General features: G+C 55.3%; 2 protein-coding genes across 2 annotated transcripts; both read right to left on the bottom strand.

Annotated features, from left to right (window-relative positions):
- Positions 1-347: 347 nt before the first annotated feature.
- Positions 348-1,907, bottom strand: OXER1 (oxoeicosanoid receptor 1). The gene has a single exon (XM_066372394.1). It carries the CDS (start codon positions 1,762-1,764, stop codon positions 628-630), a length of 1,137 nt encoding a protein of 378 aa, XP_066228491.1. The 5' UTR covers positions 1,765-1,907; the 3' UTR covers positions 348-627.
- A 2,579-nt stretch (positions 1,908-4,486) lies between these two features.
- HAAO (3-hydroxyanthranilate 3,4-dioxygenase) lies at positions 4,487-17,004 on the bottom strand. Its single transcript, XM_066378392.1, has 10 exons — positions 16,693-17,004; positions 13,850-13,928; positions 9,447-9,530; positions 9,021-9,127; positions 6,589-6,678; positions 6,191-6,234; positions 5,765-5,910; positions 5,264-5,332; positions 5,003-5,085; positions 4,487-4,897 (listed from the first exon to the last, which is right to left on the bottom strand). Exons 1-10 carry the CDS (start codon positions 16,770-16,772, stop codon positions 4,819-4,821), a joined length of 861 nt encoding a protein of 286 aa, XP_066234489.1. The 5' UTR covers positions 16,773-17,004; the 3' UTR covers positions 4,487-4,818.
- Positions 17,005-18,478: the final 1,474 nt, after the last annotated feature.

The following is an 18,478-nucleotide window of genomic DNA, read 5'->3' as shown; positions in this document are numbered from 1 at the left end:
GGCTTAGCAGGGCTGCCCCTCCTGTGAGCCTGAGGACCTGATCCAGTGAAGCATCCTACCATAAAGGACACTCCAGGGGTCCAAGAGTAGGCTGGAAGGATGGTACCCCAGATGGCTTCCCCACTCTGTCCTCAGAGTTTCCCTTCATCTTGTGGGGCACTCACTCTGAACCCTACTGATGTCAGGACTGCATGGACCCAAAGACATTTATTCAGGTTTTTTTTAGGACAGCCAAGACAGGCTTGCATTTTCAAAAGGAAGTTTATTAGTATTGAAAGGGACAAACTGAAATCACAAAAAATGCAGCTGTCCAATTTCTGAAGCAAGACTTCTGCTCTTGCAGTAATCAGCTCTGACGCGGTGGGACAGGGCAGCTGTGGAGCTCCTGCAGCCCTTGGTTCTCTCCACCTGCCACCAGTCTCTCTCCTGCGCTCTGGGAGTGACACCAGGGACATGCTTCTCCATAAGGCCAAGGTTTTCTCTCCCCGCCACCCACCTGGCTCCTGGAGATGTCCCTTGTCCAGTTGCTGAAGGCACCCTGTGCTGGCAACAATCCAGGAGTGACCTTGTCCCTCCAAGCCAGACTGCTGCGCTGCTGCAAACCCCAGTCCCAGAAGGGGCCTTGCCTCACTCCAGGGAGATTTCCTGTGAGCCTTCCGCCTGCAGCTTCCCTGTGGCCCCTGCCTTTCTGGAGGCCTCCTGGGGCCTGGCAGGGGACTGGCAGGAGGTCTCATTGCCGGCTGAGCCCTGCCAGAACTGGAAGAGGCCCAGCAGGGCCCTGCACTGGCGGAGGTAGTTGGGGCTGGAGAAGCAGTACAGCACAGGGTCCAGGACGCTGTTGAGGTAGGTGAAGGCCAGGGAGCCGTGGAAGAGCTGTGAGCAGATGTCCAGGGCGGGGCAGGCATGCAGGCGGAAGGCCACGATGCTTGCCACACCAAAGAGGATGCTGGGCAAGAAGCAGATGGTGTAGACGGCCACCACTGCGGCCAGCACGCGCATGGCCCTCCGCGGGCCCGCCTGCCCGCCCAGGCTGCGGCGCCGGATGGTCAGCCCAATGCTCACTATGGCGAAGAGGATGAGCCCCAGCGGCAGGAAGAATTCCAGCAAGTACAGCGCATGGTGCCAGCGGAGCGGGCCCGAGGAGCGCGTGCCCAGCTGGTAACTGATGCAGGACTTGCTGGGATAGGTGACGAGGAGCAGGTGTACGTTGAGGAGCAGGATGCCGCCCCAGAGCCCGCCGGCCACCCAGGCAGCCGCCCGCACCGAGGCCCGACTCAGCACATGGTGGGGCCGGACCACCTTCAAGTAGCGGTTGAGCGCGATGGCCGTGAGGAAGACCACGCTGGCCGTGCGGTTGGTGGACAGCATGAAAAGGTTGACCTTGCAGGTGGAGGCCCCGAAGCGCCAGGTCTCATGGAGGAGGTAGTAGTCCACACGAAGGGGCAGGTTGACGATCAGGAAAAAGTCAGCGATGACCAAGCTGACCAAGAACACGATGTTGGACGACCAGGGCCGCGTGTAGAAACAGAAGATGAAGAAGGCCAAGCCGTTCCCCACCAGGCCCAGGACGAACTCCACGCTCAGGGCTGGCACCAGGAATGCAGACACCTTTGGGGAAGAGATTGGGTGGCAGGGGGCTGGTGACCCCGACGCAGTGGTGAAGGCAGAGGGAGAGACGAAGGCAGAGGGAGGGGGGGAGGAAGGCACAGTGGAGGGAGAGAGAGAAGGCAGGGAAGAGGAAGCACTCAGGTTATGAAATTCCATGTGCTCTTTGTGCTGTGGACCTGAGAGGAGTCTCCGGTCCTCCTTCCTCTGTGTCCGTGCGCAGGGCGAGTGCTCGCTGTCAGCTGTCCACCAGTTACTCAGTCTCCTGCGGTTTTTACCAGCATCTTCAAAGCCACTGAGAAACACCCAGTGTTCCTGTTTGCTAGCAAAGGGGAACCCTGCCCCCTCTTCCTCCCTCCCTTGCCTCCCCACACTGGATGATTCCCCCCAGGTCTCTGAACCCAGCCTGAGGGCGGGGGCATTTGTGCTGCCCCTGGTGGAGGAGGAAGCAGGGCTCAGCAGGGTGGGCTGGAGGCACAGGGACCCTAAGTGGGAGGAAGGCCCCTGGGGGGAGGTGGGGGAGGTGCACACAGCTCTGAGTGGTCAGACACCGGCCTGCTGAAGGCAGAAGCTGGCCCTGGCAGTGCACAGCTCTCAGGATCATTCAGATCACTCTGGACAAACCCCCACCTCCATCATGTATGCCGGCGGGGTGGCCACTTCCATGCCCTGCCCAGCGCCAGCAGCAGGGACTTTGGGGCCAACAGGACTTTGCTGTGGGAGAGGGAGGTGAGAAATGCAGTCTGCAGCTGACCATGCACATGGCCTATGGGAACCAGCCTGTTTTTGCTCCGCCAGCTGCTGTAGTTATTTCCACATTCCTGATGGTCCCAAAGTTTGAGATGGCCCCAAGTCCATGTACATGATGAAGAATGCCCCACAACTACAGGGCTCCCCTGCCAATTTCTGCTGCTGTGATCTGGGGACCTGGGGGCTTTCCCTCTGAACAGAATAATCCTGAGGATACTGAAGTTTTCCTGTCTGTCTACCTTCCTCCACCACTACCCAGGTTTCACCAAAGAGAGGGGGGTGGGAGGCTGGGGCTGGTTTTGGACCAGATACAAATCCAGCTGTCCCACTGCGTGGTGTTCACACGAGCCCTGTGGCCAGGCCTAAGGGCGGAGGTGAGGGCCTGGGGCCCCTGATAACCTCGGACAGCACTAAGGGAGGCTGTGATTCCAGGCTCCACAACCTGACACCCACCCTTGCCAACTGGCTGTGGTCAGCAGTGTGCCCTGTGCTGCCAACTCTGCCTAGGCCTCCCGGTTTCAGGCACAGTGACCACTGACTCCTCTCCCACAGACACCTCTGCCCTGGGCTCCCATCTGGCCACGGTCGAGGGCAGACAGGCTGTGACTACAGGGCACGGAGGTGAGACCACCAGCCTGGGCTTTGAATGCAGACCGGCCTCGGCTGAAAACAGAGCTGCCTGCTTTCCAAACCTGAGCCTCATCTTTAAAGTGGGGTGCAACTACCTTCCTGGAGAGTTGTGAGGATTAAATGATAAAGTATGCAAACACTTCTAGGGAATTCCTTGGCACAGAGCTAGTGTTCAAAAACCCAGAAGATCAAATTTTCATTGTTTTGTGTCTCAGAGTAGGCACTAAGAACAAACTACCTCTTCTCCTGGCCACATGTGCCTGCCAGGGGGCCTCAGAGGGACATTTCCGTGTTTTCTCAGCTTCTGCAGGAGCAATGTGTACATTGCTGCAGCCCCGGCACACGCCAGGCCTCTGCCCTCACTGCCTTGGACTCTTTGCAAGTTTGGAGGCTGGCAGTCTGTCTTTCTTTGCTTGCAGGATTAGGGAGGTGGGTGAAGGTCCCGACACCCCTCAGGGCCAGAAGCCCCTTCTGCTCTCAGGCGCTGCCCTGCTCTTCAGTGGAGCATATCCGAGTGGCGAGCCACTGCCAGCGCGGGGCAGGCAGGCTGCAGAGCCAGAGTTTCAGAGGAAGCTTTGACTCCGTCCAGACCAGGGGTCTCAAACTCAACTCAGCATGTGGGCCGCAGAGCAAGATCACAGCCGTTCGGCGGGCTGCACTAGGTCTACAAAAGGCAACTGTTACGCAACACTTTTCTCACTGCAGTTGAAAACAAAAAAAATCAGTACAACAAGCACAATCGTACATGCAGTTTACTCAGTGTCACAAAACGACCAGAAACTGTAGTTCGCATCACAACTGCTGTTAACTAAGCTAATATCTAGCTAGGATGCTAGAGAAATGAAAAATACAAGTAGGCCCCTAGGCTTACTTAATTTTATCCAAAATATTTTGAACTTCGTGGATTAGTCTGCGGGCCGCACAAAATTGTTCAGCGGGCTGCGAGTTTCAGACCCCTGGTCCAGATCTAGCTTCGGTTTTCTTTCTACCTACTGCTGCTTCTGGGGCTGCCAGCACTCGTGACCCCAGGGCAGGGCCAGGAGCCATCTGAGTCTGGACAGGGTGCCTGCACACAGCAGGGGGAGCAGGGGGATGTTGTCAGACACCCCTCCCCTGCTGCCAAGCTCCTTGTATAGCTTCGTGCCCCCTCCACGGGCTCATCACAATCTTCGAGTATTAACACTGGTTAACTCTGGGTGGGGGTTTTTGTATTTTATGTATTTCTGTGTTTTCTACAAGAATCGGAAATCACTGCTGTTATGGGGTGGGGGGACCTAACATGCTATTTTTTTTTAATTATGTAAAAATACGTGGGAAAGAAGCAGGGAGACGACATCAGCTGTCCCCCAGGACAACCGTGGGAGTCTGTGTGGATCAGGTGGCACACAGGGATGAGAGCTCCCCCACAAGCAGGGACACCCCCCCATCCACAGTCACCCGGGCCCCAACACCCCAGACAACACAGTTATGGGAGCACACAGGGTCAGCCATCAACCACAGCCTGTGTCCCTGCAGACCCGCGGGCACTCGTCCATCAGGAAGCCTTTATTGAGGGCCTTCTCGGTAGTAGACAAGTGCTAAACTGAGCCTGTGGGGACAGAGGGGACAGCCTCGGGGACAGTGGGCTGAGGGCTGTTAGAGGGGAAGGGGAGCCCCGGGCCCCTCCAGAGCCTGGTGTCTGGGGAGAGGAGGAGGATGGACGATGATGTCCAGGGTGGGCAGGGGTGCCGGGTCACTAGCAGCAGTACATCTCCAAGCAGTGGGGGCTGGGAAAGTCCAGCAGGGGTGGCGCTGTGGCATATTCAGTGGCCGCTCTGGGCCCAAACAAGACAGTCACCCCAGGGGCTTCTTGCGGGCGGGGTCCTGGGTCACAGCCAGGGCCACAGAGCCTTGCCCTCGCTCCCAGGAATACCTGTGGAGACAGAGGTGGGCCGGGTCAGACCAAGTTCTGCCCTAAGGACCCCAGGGAAGGGAGGGCAGTCCCACAGCTGGGGGAAAGGCCTCCCGGCGCACTTACGCAGTCCCTGCTGGCACCAGGAGGCTTTCGTCAGGGGCCAGGCTCAGGTGCTGTCCCCCCATGGTCACCTTGGAGGAGCCCTCCTGGGGAGGAGAGAATTGAATGGAGGCTACCAGGCCTCATCACCCGTCCAAGAGTCCCGAGTCTGCCTTGGCAAGGAGGCCCTGGGGGCGGCCTAGACTATGGGTGCACAAGACCCGGGAGCAGCCTGGTCCCCACGGGCAGGAGGCCATGCCACCCTCTCCTGCGGGCCCCACTTGCCAGCTGCCACAGCCACATGTCCACATCCCGTCTCGGCCCTTTGCTGCTGCCTTGTCCATAGGCGATCACCTAGTAGGAAGTGACACAGATCTTTTTTGGTGCTTCCTACCTCCCAAAAGGAGATGGCCTTAAACTTGGCCCCTAGACACCAGGCCTGTGTGGGGCAGGGGCAGGGCCGGCAATACAGCCTGATCTTCCTGTGCGAGGCAAAGGGCAGGACTGGGGAGCGAGGCTGCCAAGGCTGTAGGTCTCCCTGCTGCCTCCACCATGAGGGGGGCCCACCTGCCTGCCCTCCATACACATGCACATCCGGTCACAACTATTGCCAACTCACAGGAAGAGATACCTGCCAGGGCACACTAGAAACACACATACATGTGTGCATAGCATTATGCAGACCCATGTAGCACACACACATAGTTCCCTGAAGGGTGCCCACCCCTCTTACTCTGTGAAATTCGCTGCTGGGTGGACACCCTGGGTGTCCCAGGGCTGGATTACCTGGGTCTCATAGGTGTCCCCAAACAGGCTGAGGGGTGTGCCGCCCTGGAGCTCCTTGCGGTGGCTACCCAGCCAGGCCTCCAGAGACATGGGCTCCATGACGGACCGAGTGCTCAGGGGGAATGGTGTTTCCTTGAGCAGCTTCTCTGTACCGATGGCCCAGCAAGAGTCAGTGTCCTCTGGCCCTGCCCTAGTAGACCCAGTTCCCAGGGACCCCAGCTCTCAGTTGCAGCAATGAGCTCTAGATCCGGCCCAAGAACCCAGAAACCATATGGAGGGCACTACATATTTGGTGCCATCTTCCTGCACTTTGAGTTCCAGGCAGAGTGCTCAAAAGGGGACTCCCTCATCATCTGGGCCAAGACCCAATCTACTCTGGAAAAGGGGTGAGGGAGGGTGGGAGAAAGGCAGGTCCAGTGGGCTCACCAGGGATAGGCTTTCCTGTTCTGTGCTGCTCAGAGCTGAAGAACCTGCGGGGACATACAGGGCGGGGGAGGAGGGGCCAGCATTCCCGACTGAAAGGTCAGTGACACACACACACACTCTGGGGCGCAGGAGCCCACACCTGCTCGTGGCGCCCGTATAGATCTCATACCCGCCATCTGCTCACTCCCAGCCCCGTGAAGCAGCCTCCTTCCCTCCGCAGGGGCGTTCTCCAGCCCAGGCCTCCCACCCTGGGAGAGGTAAACTTTCTCCCTAAATCCCGTGTTTGACAGCTCCAGGCCACAGGTGCTGTGTGGAGCACTTCTTGGATGGGTCTGTTTTACCCAGCCAGAGCATGGGGCCACAGGAGAGTGAGGGGCCGGGGCTGGGATGGGCCTCACTCCTGGATGATGGGGGCCAGCTGGGTGCCGAGGTCCTCGCAGTAGAACCACTTCTCAAACAAGACATCTGTGGTGTCTCCTACGTAGTACCTGCCAAGCAAAGGAGAGGCGACCAGTTCCCCACCTGGGCAGCCTCAGGGAAACCTCCCGCGGGCCCAGCTCTGTATGTTGAGCTCTGGGCCTGGTTGGCCCTGCAGAGCTGGCTGCCTGCTTCACCGTTAGTGCAACCCAGTGGCCACACCTGGCTCTCTCAGAAGCAGCATGTGCCCCAAAAGTGAGAGGGCTGTTGCCCACCCTACTTGCATAGTTCTTCCTGGTTCCTGAAACTTGAGGATGTATAAAGTGGATAGGACTCTGAGGCTCAGAGAAGCTTGGCAGTTTAGCAGGGATTAAACAACTGTAAGTGGCAGAAGCAGGACAGATTAGAGACAGTTTTAGGAGCGTAGAGAGCATCAATGACAAGCGTCTTCATTTTCAAAGCTGAGGCTGAGCCTGAATCCAGGGCCTATGGCTGGATGCTCTGTCTGCCTGCTGGCTCTCTAGGTCAGAACACACAAAACCTTAAGGAACCAACACGTGGAAGATGCCCCCAGATGAGAGATCCTTTTCCTTTAGGGGTCATGGATGCCTTTGAGACGTGGAGCAAAGTCACTGGGTCTCTTCTGGAAAGGCAAGTCCACCCAAGCCCCCAGCCCTGTTTGGGGAGCTGGCCTAACGGACACCTGGCAGACCACGGCCGGGTCTCAGGCCCCTGTGTAGGCAATACATCTGTTGGCTGAATGCGTAACCTCTGGCTCAGCTCCCTGGGCCAGGCGCGTCGGCCTGCTCCTCCGTTCTTCCCCAGAAAGAGAAACGGACTGGCTGACAGAGACAGTGCCTCCGCCCTGCCCAGCGCCTCCAGCTCTATCCTGGGACGGAGCTGACCACACAGAGCTTCATAACTGGACCGTGATTTCCTCTAGAAATTGCCTTTAGAGTGGAATTTTAATGTTGAGTCCCTGGCTTTTATTAAAGGTCAAAGCAGCCAGATGAAATCTGTTATTGAATTTGCAGTAAAAATGTTATTGAGGAAGTCGTCCTCTCCATCACTAAAGACTCCCTAGATAAAGCCCCACGGGATGAATTTATTTTAGAGTTTAAGGCCAGGCATCTGCTTCTACAATAGACTATTATGCAGTAGATTAGTATGCAGACATTAACTTGATGGTTTTTTTTTTTTAAATTAGTAATATAAGAAATACTCATGAGTTTTTTCATGTTAAAAAAAAACAAAAACTCAAACCCACGCTTGCAATAAGACTGCAGTGTTGGAAGGTACAGATACACACAGAAAAAAAAAGACAAAGTGGAAGTTTAAGTGCTTTGTCAGGCTTAATTAGTGGGATGACAATTTTATTTTTGTTTTTATTATTGTTTGTTTTTTAAGATACCATTCACCTGCCATAACATTCAGCCTTTTCCTGACAGGAAATTTTAATTGTGTTCATGCTTTCTTGTACTGTTCCAGATTTTAAGAATGAACGAGTATGACTTTGGTAATTAGAAAAAATGGAAAGTATTAGAAAAAAAAAAGTCCATTATAACAGAAGCCAGTAACTTGTTGGGAATTTTAAATTTTCTTAGTGCACACATACAAAAAGTTTAGCTTTTGTAAATATCTGTGTCCCCCTGAGCCAGAGGCTGCACCCTGCCTTTGGAGCATAGTGATTGGGTGACTGATTAGAATCAAATTGGAACTCAGCTCTGGAAACAGTGCTCGTCTCTGCCGTGGGTTTGTCCCCTCTCTGGTGCTGATGCCACTCCTGTCCTGGCCCTTACTTTGTATTGCTTTATCATGCCAGCTCTGCCATTTTCTAGCAAACTCAGCTTTCCTGTGCCCAGTTTCTTCACCTGTGACGTATAGGTGGCAACGGTCCCTGCCCCGTAGCGAATAAATACAGAGCGCTTGGGCTGGTGCCTGGCCCATAGCAAGCGTTATACAAATGTTAGCGCTGGTTGTGGTACGAGTCAGGTCAGAGAAGGCAGCAGAGGAGTGCACTAGCAGAGGCGGAATAAACTCCGGCCACAGGGGCCGGGAGAAGCGGCTGTGTTCTGGGCTGCCCTGGACCAGGAGGTCCAGGCATCCACCCCACCCCACAACAGACCTCAGTGCAGCAAGCACAGGCTCTCATCTCAGCCAGAGGTCCTCAGGCTGAATGAATGGGCAACCAGAGTCACACAGAACATCCTACCACCGCCATGATCAAACCCACCCCACCGCCTACCCTAGCCGCTCCCCGTCACCCGGCAAGTACAGGGTCCCCTGTGCCTCCCCATTCCTGCTCAATGGCCAGGAAGTGCTTTCTTGGGTCTATCTTGGATCCTTTCCTCAGCTTGATTGCCTACCCTTCCCACCCCATCTCCCACCCACCTCTGCCCTGACCCCCACTTACCTGAGCCCATCTAGCTCAGTTTTCAGCCGCCTCCGCTCAATCACCAGCCCCACGGTGTTGGCAAACCTCTGTGGCGAGTGAGGGACCCCAGCAGGCAGAAGGAATATCTGCGGTGGTGGGGACACGGGGTCAGCAAGGCTGCAATGCCCCACTGAGACCTCAGTGCCTGCAGCGTCCGGGGCCTGCAGGGTCCAAACCAGCACACCTCTCTGCCCAGTGTCTGCACAGCCTGTGGGGCCCGGCCGTGCTGAGAGGATGGGGCAGCCCAGACTGTGAAGTGTCTGAGGAGGGAGTCGGGGGAGGCCGGGGAGGCAGGAAAAAGGCAGGAGGACAAAACCTTGACCAAAGCCACGGCGTGTGGGCCTGATAGGTTCCTGTTCTGGTCGTCCTCCCCCCACCCGCCCCCCCACTGGGGCCCAGCCCCACCTCTCCCTGCCGAATGACCACATTCCGGTGCTTCCCTCGCTCCAGGACTTGGAGAACCATGTCGCCCTGCAGCTGGTAAAACACCTGTGGGACAGGACAGCAGACAGGCTCAGACCCTCCTGATTCTTTCTTCTGGGTCCTTGGCCTGCTTTCTGACTGGGCAGCCCGAGAACGTTCCTGACGCCCTTGGAGGGTATGGCAGCGCTGTCACTCCCGCCCTGAGGCCCCAGTCTCCCCTGACGTGTCACAGACAGAAGTGCTCACGACACACAAAGATCACATCTTGACATGCAAGTGATGACCAAAGACCTAGGACACACAGTTGGTGTGTGGGTTGGGGGCAGGAGGCTGGCTGAGATGCTCACTAGAGAATTCAGGGACCGTTCTGCCAGGTAAGGAGAGCCACCCATTTACTGTGTTCCAGGGACTGAGCAAACACTCTCTTGTACATGGTCAGAACACTCTACAACAATCTCCAAAGCTATTATATTGCCCCATGATGCAGGAAAGAAAAATGAAGACAGAGGTTCAGAGAGTAACGCAGCTCATCCAACGTCACAGTTAGTGCTGGAGCTGCAGTCTGGACTCGAGTCTGCATGTAGCTCTGGAGCCTGTGCTGGCTCCTCCGGCCATGGTGACACCCTGGCATGCGGTAGGGCTGTGCCTGTCCAAACACTCGGGAGGTCGGGGATGCTGGGAGCTGCGGTGGGGTGGGTCGCAGGTTGTGGGGGATGGGAGTACTAACCTCCTGCTAGCTCCCTGGAATGGAGATGGGGGCTCCTACAGCATTTTCCCTGTTCCATCCTAAGTCCCTAATTGATGTGTTTACTGAGAGCACCCCATGGAGCAGGGAGGAGGGGCCAGACACAGGTGCTCTCCTGCAGTCATACATTGCATGGATGTTAAAAGCTCCAGCCAAATAGTTGAAGGGGTGTTATTAATAATAATTTCTTATGATCATGTGAGGAGTTAGAAGAGAGAGAGGTTCTTATCACAGCATCTAGTAAGAGAGATCAAGCTGAACTCAGGGAAACTAGAGAAATGTGTCTTTACAGTTCCCATGAGGGACAAGTTGACACCCCCCCTTCTGAAGGGCAATGGGCAGGAAGAGCCTTCAGAGCTCACACCCTCAAAGGGTGGCCGGAAGGGTTTCTTTGGATGTAGGGCCTTCAGTGCTGAAAGCAAAAATGTTCAGGACACACCAGGACAGTGGCCACCTCACTCTCTTGAGCCAGGACTCCCATCTCCAGGGAGGTGGCTGTGCGGACTCGGGCGCCTCGCTCGCGTTGGGCAGACGTGGCTGTGTCCGCAGAGCGTGTGGGAGTTAAAACCAGAGATTCCAGACGTGGCTGTGTCCGCAGAGCGTGTGGGAGTTAAAACCAGAGATTCCAGCGCCCCCTGGCCCACAGTATAGCCAGGTCACCGCGTGCCCTTGGTCAGTTCAGTTAGCCCTTCCATGCCTCTGTTTCCTCGTCTATAAAATGACGTGTGTACCAGAATGTGGCCTTGTACTCTGCCTGGGTCCCTGCTCACAATGTACCTGTCACAGAGCCAGCACTCACAGACCTCTAGCAGTGGGGAACAGAAAGGTAATGCTAATAGTAATAATAGGGAAAATGCCACTATTTTATGATAGAGTCAAAATATGGCACATTATGCAGTCATTAAAAACTATTTTTGAATAACTGTTAATAAGGTGGGAAAATGGAAACTGCTACAGTTATCACATTAAAGCAAGATTCAAAATTACACAGCAGGATTCTAATTATGTGAGCAAATGTGTGCTTACGCAAGCAGTGCTCACAGTGGGGGGGTTCCCTGAGTGGTGGGATTATGAATGAGGTATGCATTTTGTTTTTCTATATTCCGAATGGTTGTTTTTTTTTTACAATAATTTACTTTTATTATTAAAAATAACCCATGCAAGTCATTTTTAAAAAGTAAGAAAAACGTCCCACTATGTCTTGAGGAGAAATTCTGCAACCCCACCCCACCCCACCACCCTGCAGCTGGGAGGAGGAAGCTGGTGGATGTGTGTGTGTGTGTGCGTGTGCGCGCGTGTGCGTGCGTGTGTTTGTGTGTAGGGGGTTCTTTCATGGTCGAGGGAGAGGAAAGAAGGGCCCAGAGAGTCCTGGTCAGGGGTCATAGCCCTCAGGCCCTGCACATGTCAGGAGCAGCCGGGATGAGGAAGGAAGGGGTCTGGAGTATGGGTCAGATCCAAACACCCTGCAGGCAGGTACAAGGCGCTAGCAGGCATCAAACAAAAACATAGAAAGGAACTGGGATTTTCCTCAGCCTTGTCTCTCCGGCCAGAGCCGTCCTTGTGGGGAGAGACGGGCCTGGCCTGGAGCAGAGGTGCGGGTCCAGAACAGCAGAAAAGCCCAAACAGCTGTGGGCAATCCAAAAGGAATTATGCTCCATTTGGGAGTAAATGATGTTTGGGACCTGGGGGCTGGCTAGAAGATGAACTGTCCCTGTGGGCAGATATTGAATTGAATCAGACCTCTGGAGCCTGGAAAGGCCTTACAAGCAGACTAGGCGGCAGAGGGCTGGGGGTGCAGAGACTGAGGCATATTAAATGCTTACTGTGTGCTCCGAGCTCTGTGCACATACTCTACATACACTGGACCCCTCTGCCTGGCAGGGACGGTGTCCCTGTGTGCTGCAAGGAAGCAGGCTCAGGGAGGTGACCTGATGTGCTCTGTCCAAGAGCACACGGTCAGACTCCCACCCAGGTTGGCTGACTCTCAGTCCAGGCCCCCCTGCCCCGAAGGGAAGGCCTGGGGTAAGTGGGATGTGTGTGTGGGGGGAGCCTGGGCACCTGAAGGGCTGTTGCTGAGGCCTGAGCTCAGCGGGGAGGAATTTTGGCTTAGTGACTCCCCTCCCCTCACCAGGAGGAGTCGGGACCCTGGGGCTGGGCTGCCTTCTACAGCACAGCCTGGAGTCTTCCCACTTGGGTGAGGACAGGCAGGGACAGACAGGATGCTGACCCTCCTGGGACCTTCAGCTGGCACTCTCCCTGGCTTCCTGGTGGGACCAAGCTGTCACAAATCCACCTGCAGCCAAATTCCTCCAGGCTACCTGCATACCTCTCCGGAGTAGGGACACCTACTCAGGCCAGTCCTCCTTATCTCTCAGCCATCCAGCTAAGTCAGGGCTTGGCCCGAGTCCCTAAACATGCACCTATCCACCAGAGCAGCTCCAGGAGACCCTGAGGTGACACAGAGGTGGTAGGGGGGAAGGGAAGAGGGAGACAGAGAGGTGGGCCCTGAGACAAGGCTGGCTGAGTGGAAGCCTCTGGAAGACAAGATTGGGGGTGCCTGAGGCTGACTGAGATGGGCAAGGGAGACCCTGCCACCAGCCTGTCTCCCACACTGCGGCCACTCCAACCCAAGCCTGCTTTCTCTCCGCAGTTTTAGATTTTCCTGATGGATCTTTCTACAGAGGAAAATGGTCGCCAGTGAAGCGTGGTGTGGGAAGGGGGCGGCCAGGGGAGGTGTGGTCTCTGGAAGTGAGAGAGAGGAGGGGTTGGCCAACTTCACTCTGAGGAGGCCGCTGCTCCCTGCTGGCCTGGGATCCCCACCCCCACTGCCCCCCACACATTGGGTGCTCAGTAAATATTTGTTGAGTGAGTCTTCTGTGTCCTCTCCAGTCCCCGGCTGTGGCTGGGTTGCCAGCAGTGGAGGTGAAGGCTGCAGACTCAGCTGGGCTCGGGACTCTGAACCCCAAGGCCAAGCCCCGAGAATGATAGGTAGGAGGCCCCATACTGATCCTTACCCACCATCCGACAGCTGAGAACCCATCTGTGTCTCTCTTTAAGAGGACCCGTCCTCTCTTCATTTTACTCTTGTTTATTAACTTTGGGGGAGGTAGCTCAGAAACACAGTCCAAAACTCAAGGTACAAAAGGGTATTCAGTGCAAACTGCAAATTCCTCCTCCCACGTACCCCCCCCCCCCCGTACTAGCAGCTGATGTGTCTTGTGCCCTCTAGATAAGGAGGGGCCTCCCAGCGCCAACTCTTCCCGGACAACTTGACTCCTGGGACCAGAGTGGCGTGCTCAGGTCCCTCTCAGTGTTCCGTCTCATTTTGGAGACCAGTCTTGCATGTTCAGGTTTGCAGGGAGGGAACCTGGAGCATGGAGAGTCCCTGTGTCCAGAGGGTGATACCAACAGCTAGAACCTCCCAGACCCACAGAGGCTGGGCTCCTTCTGAAGATGGGGCTGCCAGCGGTGTCACTGGGCACCCACGCCTTCCAGGCAGCAGTATTGCCCTGGAATTTCAGTTGATCCCCTTCACCCACCAGCCACCTGACCACCCCACCTCCTGTTGGCTCTTGTCTTGGCTCGGGAAGTGTTCCCTTGCTCCAGGGCTGGGTCAGGGAGGGGCAGTCTGCAAGCTTACCTCCTCACCCTCTTCAATGTGGTAGTCCTTCCTGATGTTGGGGCCCCCGACGAACATGACTTTGAGCTGCTCCTTATGCCTGCAATGACGGAGAGGGGAGAGGGGATGAAGAACCGCTCATGGGAGAAGATTGGAGGGACCTGTGGGGGGTCTGGAGGGAACCTGGCACACCTGGGAGAGGTAACAGGGCTGTTTCGGCATCATTGTCCCTGTCAGTTTTTGAGGTTTGTTCCCCTCCACTCTCATCCCAGGGTGCCTGTGTCTGTATTCGAGAGTCTGCATGTGTCTGCAACTGTATATGTGCCTGTGTCTTTCTGTACTTGTGTCTTGGTATATTTGTGAGCACGTGTGTGTGTGTGTGTGTGTGTGTGTGTGTGTGTGTGTGTGTTCCTGCGTGTGTCCCCCACATCCTCTGACCCAGTAAGGAGCACGGCGTGCTGGTGGATCTCTGTCTCCATCAATCAGGATCCCTGGGTTGTACTCATAATCTCCAAATACAGGAGAGCAAACCGGAAGCCCAACTCCTGTCTGATTATGAGACTATCTGTTCCCCCAAAACTGCTGGGCTAAAGCTGGGAGGTACCTGCTTTAAGAAGTGAGGCAGGGGACTGGGTGTAGAGGCCCTGAGACCAGAAGCACTGGGGGTCCTGGTGGTGTGGGAGCAGTCTTGGGGAGTGATAGAGAAAAGGCTGGATCGGGATTGGGGACCAAGTCACCCCAGGCCTTGAGAGCTCAGCCAAGGAGTTTCGTCTTGGCCTGACGGCTGCCAGGGAACCCAGGAAAACTTTTGTTTTGTAGTCAGCTTTACTGAGATATAATTTAGGTCAGTGATTTTCAACCTTTTTCATCTCATGGCACACATAACCTAATTACTGACAATCTGCGGCACACCAAAAAATATACTTTCTGCTGATCTGGCAAAGAAAACCATAGGTATAATTTTTGATTCATTTACAGCAGATGGCTATTATTGTGTTGACTGTTGTCATTTTTCTTTCATTTGACAATCTAAGGGAAAAGAGGTCAGTGCACCTGATTAAATAGTCAGCTATTGCATGTCTTGCACCACACAGGTTGAAAATCACTGATCTGAGTACATTTGGAAAGCTCTTGAGTGAACCCACGCAAGAACTATTTCAACCCATTAGAGTGCATAAGCCAGATCAAGTCAAAACTTTCCAGCAGCTTCATTTGTCCCCTCCTGTCTGTCGCATATTCATATGTTTAAGTCTTAACCCCCTAGTGCCTCAGAATGTGACCTAATTTGGAAATAGGGTCATTGCAGCTGCAGTTAGTTAAGCTATGATGAGGTCACACTGGAGTAAGGTGGGCTCCTAACCAATATGACTGGAGTCCTTATAAAAAGGGGGGTTTAGACACAGACACACAGGCAAACAGCACGTGGAGATGAGGGCAGAGATGAGGGCAATACAGCAGAGCCAAGGGATGCAGCGACCACCGTTAACCTACCAGGAGCGAGAGCAGGTCTGGGGCAGTCTCCCCTCACAGCCCTCGCCAACACGGGGGGTAAAGCCACAGCCCTCCCCTGCCCTGTGGCCACCAGGTCTGCCTGGGCCTCCACCCCGTTTATTTGAATGCCAGTTCCCTGAGGAAGGGACTTTTATCAGTTGGTTGCCTGTTGTATCACTAGTGTCAGGAATAGTGCCTAGCAAGCAGCAGGTGCTCAGTGAACATCTGTTGAATGACTAAAGGGAGGGCCTGCATTTTGTGATTACTAATATTGGGACAGTGCTGGAGGGCTGGGTTGGGGAGCCTGGTGGTGGGGCAGCCCTCACTTTCCAGGCTGGAGGTGACAAGGGTGGAACCAGAGCAGTGGCCATGGGGCTGGAGAGGAGCAGGTGAATCTGAGACACCATTAGGGGAGAAATTGGAGGACTGAGAATGAGGATGGACAGGGATGAAGTGGAAAAAAGGATGAGCATGATAAGGCTTTGGGGAGATCCTGCCCGTTAGCCCTAGGTGACCAGGAGAGTGGACTTTGAAGTCAAACTCTTCCATGAGCTGAGTCAGGACCCTGTCCCATACAGCCCCTCCATGACATTGGGAAAGTTACTTATTGAAATTCCACCTCTTGGGGCTGTTGTGAGAATTAAATGAGATGATATAAAAGCACTTGGCACTAATATGGGATTGTGAGCCTAAAGCTGGAGAGTCCAGGGAAGGGGAGGGAGGTGAAGGGGCTTCAGGGGAGGGCCTGAGAGGTCTGCTGGAGAAAGACTGGCGGGACCATGTTCAGCTCCTTTGGGTGCTGTGGGCAGAGGTGGGGGTGGGGTGGGGGGAAGCGCGTGCTTGCCAGCAAAGAGGGGAACTGGAAAGAGCAACAAATCACGATCCTCCCACAGAGGCTGATCTTTCACCCTCTGCTTGTGGCTTCCTGGACAGAGTTGGGGTATATGGCTGGGCTGTCCCCAGACCGGGGTTGTACTGCAATTCCGAGTCTCTGGGGGTTGGAGAACTGTTTCCCAGTGCTGGGGTGGCCGAGGGGGAAGAGTTGTCACCTGCCATCTGCATCTCCGTAGCCTCAGTTCACCCAGCCATCCTCAGAAGTCAAGGTCATAATCTCCACGTCAGAGTCGCCAGAAAGAGGAACATACAAGGGTAGTGAAACCCGGAACGTCCCACCCTCCTTATTGCCTGACACGGGGGTTGACAGCCCCCTTTCTGTAGGTTTCTGAGTTAAGGAACTCGGAGCTGGAGGGTGCGGGGTGAGGGGGGAAGATGAAGAAGAAGCAGGTGAGGAGAGAGGGCAGGAGGAGGGGGGGAAATGGAGAAGAAGCCGGTGAGGAGAGAGGGCAGGAGGGGGAGGAATGCCTGGGACTCACAGGAGCTTGTTGCAGACCGGGGGCAGGAAGGAGGCCCGGTTCTCCTCCACCCAGGTCCTCACTCTCACGGGCCTCTCCATGGCCCTTAGGGAAGCTGTGCTCCAAGCGCTGTACTGATGCCGTCGGATGGACGGGCGCGCTTCCGACCAGGCGCCTGTTGTCCGTCTCGTTCGTTAATCAGAATCCCGTGGGTCAAGGGGCGGGGCAACCCCCAGGCCGCCTCAGGGGCAGTGGCTGGGGACCCCTGCGGTGGCTCCAGTCCGCCTTTGGTCAGAGAGCCCGCCACACATCGGAGGGCGCCCCTCCCACCCTCGCGGGGATTGGGAGCCTGAGGTAGGCGTAAGACACAGGATCCAGAATTTTTCTCGCCCTTTATCCCCAGACTTTCCCCTGGGTCCCGGGGGGCTGGGGTTAAAGAAATACTGTAGTGGGGAGCAGGCGGCTGGGAAACCCGGGCGCCTGAGTCCCAGGGTGCTGGCAGCGGATGGCAGCCTCAGTTTCCTCATCTGAAAAGTGAGAATGTCTATGCAGCCATTTAAGGGGTGCATAGCGGCCACGACAGACCTCGATTCGTGTTATCTAACCCCTGTCCTGTCACGGGACGGAGTCAGGCCAGAGTCCACACAGGCTTACTGAGTGCCTCTGGGGCCCCTGCTTCGGGCTGGGTGAGGGGAGCGACCCCCGAGGGGCGCAGAGCGGCTGCGGGGCGCAGTGCGCGGGGCCCCGGCGGTCAGGGCCGGAGGGCACGGTCCCCTCCCCAGCGCTCGCCGGAGGAGGCTGACACGGACAAGGAGCCCGGCACTATTCTGCTCTCTTCTGTATCTTAGGGACAGCGGTCCCACAGTTCAGTGAGGGGTTTTACAGACGGAGAAGTATCCTAGCCTTCCGGAATCTCGGGTCTGGGGCTGGGTCGGCGGACAGACCTGTGCCAACGGCACAGCCCGCGTGAGCCGCCCTCACTCAGTTACCCTGGGGGCTCAGGAGAGACCCGCCTGCTGTGCGGGTGTGAAGAAGAAACTGGGGTGTGGAGGAGAGCGAACGACCGTGGACACCTGCTGGCTTCTCTTTCTTTCGAATTCTTAGGAAAATCGAGAGCGCGTGTGGAGGAAGGTGGGGTGGGGAGCTGGTAGGTGGGGAGGAGAAGGAAAAATCTCAGGCTGACACCGGAATCCACACTACAGAGTTTAAGGAATTCGGCCGGCCCCCAACTCCCCGCCCCTCGCCTCCATCCTGTGGCCTGGGGCGGACTGGTATTCTCAGTACTTGCAGACGCGGAGTCTGCAAATCAAAACTCAGGCAGGAACCAACCCTTGTTTCCTCTCCACGCCCCTACTCCTGTTTCCCCTTTCTCCTTCCTTTCTCTTTTTAGTTGTTTATTTAGAACTTTTTAGCTGAGCATTTCTTTCTAAAATATTGTTTGGCACCCAATAATTCAAACCACACACACACACACATAATCTTTCGCATCTACAAGTAATCAGTGAGATGTAAACAGTGACACAGGAAACAGCAAGGATCTAGGATGTCTGTTAGGTTTGGATGTTTGTTAAATGGCTGAATGGGTGGGTGGGTGGATAAAGGCATGAATGAATTCACACTAAAAGGAAAAATAAATGATTTGAGCCCAACAGCTGTTCTGTTACATAGTACACAGGAAAGAATAATGGTTGTCCTGCATTTTAATCTACCTAGCCAAGTAACATGAAACATTGAAGCTTCAAGTGAATGTTGGGGGTCTGAATTATCCAGATGAATCCTAAACACAGGCTAAGTAATCTGCTATATA

The sequence above is a fragment of the Saccopteryx leptura genome, chromosome 3 (genome assembly GCF_036850995.1).
Source record: "Saccopteryx leptura isolate mSacLep1 chromosome 3, mSacLep1_pri_phased_curated, whole genome shotgun sequence".
Taxonomy (NCBI): Eukaryota; Metazoa; Chordata; class Mammalia; order Chiroptera; family Emballonuridae; genus Saccopteryx; species Saccopteryx leptura.
Note: the sequence above shows the minus strand (reverse complement) of the source record. Positions and strands in the feature narration are given on the sequence as shown.

What these genes read in the sequence shown, in the direction of transcription:
- OXER1 (XM_066372394.1), bottom strand. Translation starts at nt 1,764, where the DNA reads ATGGAATTTCATAACCTGAGTGCTTCCTCTTCCCTGCCTTCTCTCTCT.
- HAAO (XM_066378392.1), bottom strand. Translation starts at nt 16,772, where the DNA reads ATGGAGAGGCCCGTGAGAGTGAGGACCTGGGTGGAGGAGAACCGGGCC. An exon ending in CCGGTCTGCAACAAGCTCCT is followed by an intron (nt 13,929 to 16,692) that starts GTGAGTCCCAGG and finishes CCGTCATTGCAG; the next exon opens with GCATAAGGAGCAGCTCAAAG. An exon ending in CTGGTGCCAGCAGGGACTGC is followed by an intron (nt 4,898 to 5,002) that starts GTAAGTGCGCCG and finishes CTGTCTCCACAG; the next exon opens with GTATTCCTGGGAGCGAGGGC.